The sequence below is a fragment of the Seriola lalandi genome, unplaced genomic scaffold (assembly GCF_002814215.2).
Source record: "Seriola lalandi dorsalis isolate HSWRI2012SDOR001 ecotype SW California unplaced genomic scaffold, Sedor1 jcf7180002050126, whole genome shotgun sequence".
Classification (NCBI taxonomy): Eukaryota; Metazoa; Chordata; class Actinopteri; order Carangiformes; family Carangidae; genus Seriola; species Seriola lalandi.
The window spans coordinates 1-6,950 of NW_019520679.1; the positions used below are offsets into that span (position 1 = coordinate 1).

The 6,950-nt window shown below is 42.1% G+C and overlaps 1 protein-coding gene across 1 annotated transcript; it reads right to left on the minus strand.

Moving 5' to 3' along the window:
- Positions 1–14: 14 nt before the first annotated feature.
- Positions 15–6,944, minus strand: LOC147819717 (uncharacterized; the record flags this gene model as incomplete). The annotated part of the gene is made up of 5 exons (XM_087171885.1): positions 15–250; positions 5,804–5,884; positions 5,967–6,260; positions 6,415–6,681; positions 6,923–6,944. Coding segments are annotated over 5 exons (900 nt in total), but the record flags the coding sequence as incomplete, so codon positions are not given.
- Positions 6,945–6,950: the final 6 nt, after the last annotated feature.

The following is a 6,950-nucleotide window of genomic DNA, read 5'->3' on the forward strand; positions in this document are numbered from 1 at the left end:
CCCTGGTCCTGAACCTGCAGCCCTGTCAGCTGGAGGGAGGCGTTTCCTCCTGAGATCTGGTCCTTGAACAGTGACGTCCTGTTTCTGAAGCGCTGGTCCTGGTGAGCGAGCTGGTCTTTGTTGTAGTAGAAGGAGTGGACAGGACTGTTTCCTGCTGACACCTGAATCCAGTGGATGACCACATCAGTGTCAGCCTGGAAGCTGCACGGTAAGATGCAGCTCTCCATGAAAACACAGGACACCTCAGTGTCTGCAACACATCAGGTAAAGAGACGACAACCAAAGCTCAGTTCAGGGAAAATGGCAGCTGAATCCAGGAGAGCTGTGTTTAAAGAAATTTGTGATGATCTCTCGTTCTTGTGAATAAATCACATCAGGCTCGGGTCGAAAAGTCAAATCAATCACTTCTCCTTTACCTAGATACACTCAGCTTTTATTTTAAACTAACTTAATTTATAACACTTGGAAAATAAATCCCTCTTTCCTAACCACTTCTCCTTGACCTTGATACAAAACGTCATGGGGTCAAGGAGGATTCACGATCGCTGTGAGGATTGAATCTCACTGCACTTACACTCAGCTTTTTTTCTTAATGATAAATCCTCCTTTCCACAAAAACAAAATCAAACATGACTGAAATGAGAAAACATGACAGAAAAATACAAATACACTGGTGTGTCACTTTAATGTTGCCGCTGCAGGGAATTGTGGGACGACTTGAGCTCGTCTCCTTTCATAGAGTGTTTCCTGTGCTAGGGTTGTCACGATACCAAATTTCTGTTTCGATACCGATACCAATATGTATTTCGATGAAGTCTCGGAACAAGTCTGCATGGTTGTCCTTTAAATGTTTCGACAGGTTTGAAGTGTTGCCTGCTTTTGCGAGACACACTTTGTAGCACCGCTTGCACTGCGGTGCTTCTGGGTTCAGTGGCTCGCCTTTATCGTTCGGTTTGAACCCGAAATATTTCCACACCGAACTTCGGGCCCCCATTTTGACCACAAGTACGGGCTTTTCTGCAGCTGCCATTTCTATCTACTGTATTTTCTTCAACCCGCTCCGTCTGTCTAAGACGCGACTTGTCGTTTCTCTCTCCTCCTCAGTCTAGACATGCAAGTGCGCGTGGGAGGCGGCTTACATCCGCTCGGGCAACTACATCACACTCGCTGGCCTCGCTGTGCTTAAAGAGACAGGCTCCAATTTACCAATTCATTTGCATTCAATAAAATGAAATAAAAGTACCGTTTGTTTTTAAATGCTGGTATAGTACCGTTTTCAAAACTCTAGTATTGCGGTACTATACTGGTACCGGTATACCGTGCAACCCTATCCTGTGCTGAAGGAAATAAGATAGGAAGCATTAAAGCTCCTTTCCTTATCATTTAGAGAAGAGCTCTGATCGTGATGCTGCTCAGATTCATCTGGGTCATTTCCGTCTGTCAGGAACATTACTAAGCAAAAAAGACTTTCCCACCCAACCCACTGATTTCTTTCTTCGTTTGTTTCTTTTTCTTTTTTCGGAAAGAAAAACGATGTTCTTTCATTGGACAGAAAGTCTCATGTCTGCACAACTAATCTGAAGGGTTGATTATGGACACAGTCTGGTTTTCACCCAGCCCCAACAACATGATCTTTCTGAGTTTAATGGCAGTTCAAATCTGTTAATAAAAAATACGTAATCATTTGTGAAACAGTCATCAAATGTTGTTTATATATCCATGTAGCCTCAGAGGCCACTGGGCAAAACAGACAAATGTTAAATCTCCCATAAAGGCGTCACAGTGCTCTGGCCCAAACCTGCCAGAGTAAAAGTACAGATACAGAAATGTAAAAATAATTAATTACAAGTAAAAGTCCTGCATGAAAAATCCTACTGAAGTAAAAGTACATAAAGTACAAGCAGGGGCACCGTAAGGGATTTTGGGACCCATGAAAAAATATCACATCGGGCCCCCTCACCAAAGGCCACAAGAACCATGTGCAACTGCTGTATCCACATTTCCAGGATCCAGTCGACCCACTCAAAAGCTTTACATAACTCTACCTTTTCAGCTGTCTTGCCTCTTGTAGTCAAATATTTACTGTATGACTGATAAAAATGGATGATTCACTGCGCACAAGGTGACTGATTTGCCTCTTCCTTTATTAAGTCTTCATGGCTTCATCATGGAACCAAAATGAACAAGCACAAAATAAAAACAGGAATCAGTTCGGCTACATAAAATGAAAAGGCAGGGCAACTTAGCCTGAATAGGAACATAAGACTCAAGAAACCCATTTTTCTCAACAAAAAAAACAATTCAACAAAATATTCAGTCTTGATTGTACACAACAAGGTTTATGGTGCACAATGACATAATCTAGCCATTCCTGTGTGACATATCTTGTTCTCAATTTGTTCAAAGCCTGTGGGCATTATGTCTGTAGTAGTATAAATAGCCATGCCATTTTACAGTTACTACTGGCCCTTGCTTAGCCTGATTCACCAAGAGCCCAGCGCGAGCCTTCCTGCTAGCAATTTTAAGGTAAACACAAGAAACTTGTGCTACAGAAAATGGACCAGACTCAGTGAATAGCTCCCTAAGCTTAACATCCTAAATCCTATTATAACTATTAATTTAGCTATACAGACTAATGAGCAGCAATGACTAACATATCTTTGGGGTCATCAGGTGGGAACCTACTTTCACCAGTGTTTCGTCTAGTTGGTCCCACGACAACTCCAGGAGGCTATTTTCTCCTTTATCTTGCCTATGCTACCACAAACAACGCTATCATCAACTAGGACAAAACACACCAACAGATTCAGCAAACAAAAACTCCCCTAAACAGTTTTGTCCTGTAGGACTAGATTTTTTTTTTTTTTTTCGGAAAGTGGCGGCCATTTTGAATGAGGCAGGTAGAGTCAGGGAGAGATGCCTTTTTGGGCTAAACTCTCCCCCGCTGGATTAGGCTGTGCTCTACCTCCCCCTACTCCCCAACTTTCCTACAAACAAACAAACAATACAGGCCACCTCACCTGGACTAACCGCATGGTCTCAAAGACGCTCACACAGGCCACACCCCCACTTAAAAACACTTCCTCTTCCTCGATTTCTTCCTTGCTTCTCCTAAGAGTCTGTCTATCCTAAGTGCTCTCCCTGCTGGGCCCCCAGCTACCATTACTTCTTCTCATCCAAATCCACTGACTGGATCTTACTGCCTCATCTGACATGTCCTTTACTATTTTCCTCACACTCTGTCCACTTGCTCCTAACTCCCTTACCAAAGAGACAATAGACCTTGCTACAAATCCTCTACATCCTACTTCCACTGGACAAATCCTAACTTTCCAACCTGCTTCTGCCCCTAACTCTGCATACCTGAGCTTTTTCCTTTCATATGCTTCTACAACTGAAGCCTCCAACGGAACAGTCAGCTCTATGAAATATACTCTCATTCTACTCCTAGACCACAAAACTATGTCTGGCCTTAGCTTTGTACTGGCTATTTCCTGGGGAACAACAAGCTTTCTTCCTAAATCTACCTGCATTTCCCAATCATAAGCATCCTCTAAGCTGCCTTGCCTCCTTGCTGTCTTACCAACTTTCTCTCCCTCTTGAACAAACTTGATTGCAACTATTATTTATTTTAGACCCTCCTAAATTTGCCTGCCTCTGTAAATCTTCAATTCCTGCGGCTAAGCATTTTAAAACCTGGTTATGTCGCCACGTATACCTGCCCTGCGACAGACTAACCTTACAGCCTGACAAAATGTGCTTTAAAGTTGCAGTACCTGAACACGATGAACATAGCGGGTCTCCATTTACCCAGAGTTTTAGGTTCTGGGGAGTTGGCAATACATCATATGTTGCCCCTATCAAAAATCTAATACTACTTTCCTCCATACTCCACAGCTCTTTCCAGCTAAGCTTTTTCTTGTCTACACCTTCCCAATTCACCCACTGTTCCTGCTTAGCCTGGGCCACTGCCTTTGCACCCCTTAATATTTCCTCCTGTCTACGAACCTGCTCCACAACTAGCTTTCTCTTCTCTTTGAGACCTGCTCTACTCCACACCGGTTTGCCTGGGCCAAGCCCCAAGCCTCCCCGGCCTATTTGGACATTACCCACAATCTCTGTATGCCTGAGCGTTGCTTCCACCTACTGCACTGCGATTCTTGGATTCCACTTTCTCCCCTTGATTGGGTTTGGAACCACCTTACTAACTACTACATCTTTACTCCCAGATAACAGGAGCTCTGTCCTAACCTTGGTACATTTAAACTCCTCCACTAGACTAGTTACTGGGAGCTGAAGTATGCCTTTCCCATACAGTGCCACCGTACTTAAACATCTAGGAACACCTAGCCACTTCCTAATGTAAAATCTAACTAATCTTTCCATTTTTTCTGCAGCAGATAATGGAATCTCATATACCGACAGTGGCCACATCAACCTGGGAAATAACCCGAACTGAAGACACCACAACTTCAACTTTCCTGGAAGCCCTGACTTATCTATTCTATCCAGTCCCTCAGCAACATCTTTCCGAAACTGCACTACCTGTTCTCCGTCATTCAAGTCTGCCTTGTACCACCTACCTAGACTCTTTACTGATTTTTCCCTAATTACTGGAATTTCCTCTTCGTCTATTATCAACTTCCTATCACTTAACTTCCCTCTACTTATTGAGATACTTCTAGACTTACTAGGCTTGATTTTCATACTACCCCACTTTAAGTTTTTATTAAGTCTCTCAAGTACTCTTTTCATACATGGCACCGTTGTAGTTATCAACATCATGTCATCCATGTAGGCCCTAATTGGTGTAAGGCGCATCCCATCCTGCCGCCTCTCTCCACCTACAACCCACTTAGAAGCTCTAATGATTACCTCCTCAGTATTAAAGTCTGATGGTTTCATTCAGCTGGACTTACTTTCATTCAGGTGAACAGGCTTTATGGGCATGATATTTTCAATGTGTTGCCAATGCACAATTGCAATCATTCAATGGAAATAAATGATCAAAGAATTTAAAGAAAAGGGTAAAATGTTCATCACAATATTAACATAATAAAATACAATTTAATAATTAATAGAAGTAATTGAATAAATTGCTAATGAAATAAGGAAAATGGAAAAAAATAAAATAAAAAAATTAAATTATATACATATCCACGTATATACATGTGAATATATACTCATACGTAAACAATGCAGTTATCAAGTAAATAAAGACAAAGGAGGTGGTGGTGGTAGATACATTTTCAAATGACAGAAGGACGACCATCACTGCAGCTCTCACTGATCTGGGCTTTAGTGCAGAGTCTCCAGACGAAGCTTCTCCTCAGTGACAGTTTGCAACAACAAAACAGCAGCTAAAGGACTTTGAGGCTGAGAGAAGCAATATTCTCTCGTTAGTTCATATTTTAAATGGACGGCCAAAGTCATCACTTGACTGAAGCAGAGGTTTGTGGGTCAGGATTTCACCTCTCTGAGGAAACATTGACTCACTGATCTACATGAGCTCCATTTTCCTGAAGACAAAATGAAACAAGATTCAGCATCAGAAATATAAAAATCATATATATAAATGAGACGAGACGTTAGAAAACTGGTTCTAACTAGTTCATTCAGCAGCAGTGCTTTTCTAATACAGAACATTTACTTAAATTTGTGTTTCATCCTTGTTTGACTCTCTCTCAGTTTCTCTGTTCACCTGGGAGATATTCTGAGTCAAAAAACATCATTAATAAAAATAACAAACAAGACATTTATTGAAGTGTAGGAGGAAAATTATTTTACCTTTTTGTATTTTTACAGCACCAGACAACTGCTGCTAAGACCAAAACAGCTGCACCCAACACGCCTGTAATGACTCTATGAATGATTAAATCCTCATCTGCAGTAGAAATGCAGATATTACAGTTAATAACAGTTCTCACTCATATAGACTAACAGTTCCTCCCTTCATGCTGCCTCACCTGGACTCTGTATCCACAGAAAGGTGTTGGTTATCAGTGTCTCCTCAGCATCACTCAGTTCACAGGTGTACATTCCCCCATGATGTGGAGATAAGTTCTGCAGCATGAGGCTGCCTGACTCTGACACACCCTTCACCTGCTGGCTCCACCCCTCTGAGACTGAGGAGGGGACGTCAGCTCTGGTCTGGGTCAGGACGATCAGAAAGTGGTTGAATCTCCAGATCAGACTCTTGAAGGAGGACTTTGAGGCAGCGCAGGGGATCGTTGTTCCAGTGTTTGAAACACTGAGAAAAGCTGAAATGAAAAAAGGGATAAAATTCGATGCAATTCTGAACATTTTGCATTAGAGCATCGTGCAGCCTTGTCATGATGAAAGTTTCAGCTGTTTGAGGAAGTCTGACCCACCACATGGATTTAATCAAGTTCCAGACTCTTTAAAATCACTGACTTGTTTGAAACAAAGTGGCTGTCCTCTTGTTTCTGCGAGTGCTGATGCTGCAGCTGTAGCTCAGATCAGAGTCGCTGTCTGAAACTGTCAGAGAACTTCTGATGTTGTAGAGCAGCTGCTCAGTCTCCTGGACTTCAGCTTGGTTCTTGAAGGTCACAGTGGATGGAGGGCTGGTGGACCAGGTGAGCTCAGGTTGAGGGTAGATCCCCTCTGAGCTGCAGGTGATCCTGTTTCTCACCTGCTGGAGGTCGACTTTACCAACTGGAGCTGCAAAGAAAGTAAACAATGAAAAAATCTTTTGCTTTATATGAAGTTTCTTTAGAATATATTGGATAACAATAATAGTGATGGCGTCTTCATTGTTCTACATGGATTAAAGATAAAATGTCCATCTACTGGACACAATCTTCAACACGAACTGAACATCAGGACCTTCATGAAGGAGGATTTACTGCAGCACTGAAAAACCTTTTTGTTTTGTATTTTCTATATTTACTGTGTTTCTCACCGTCCACTTTCAGGTTGATAAATGATTC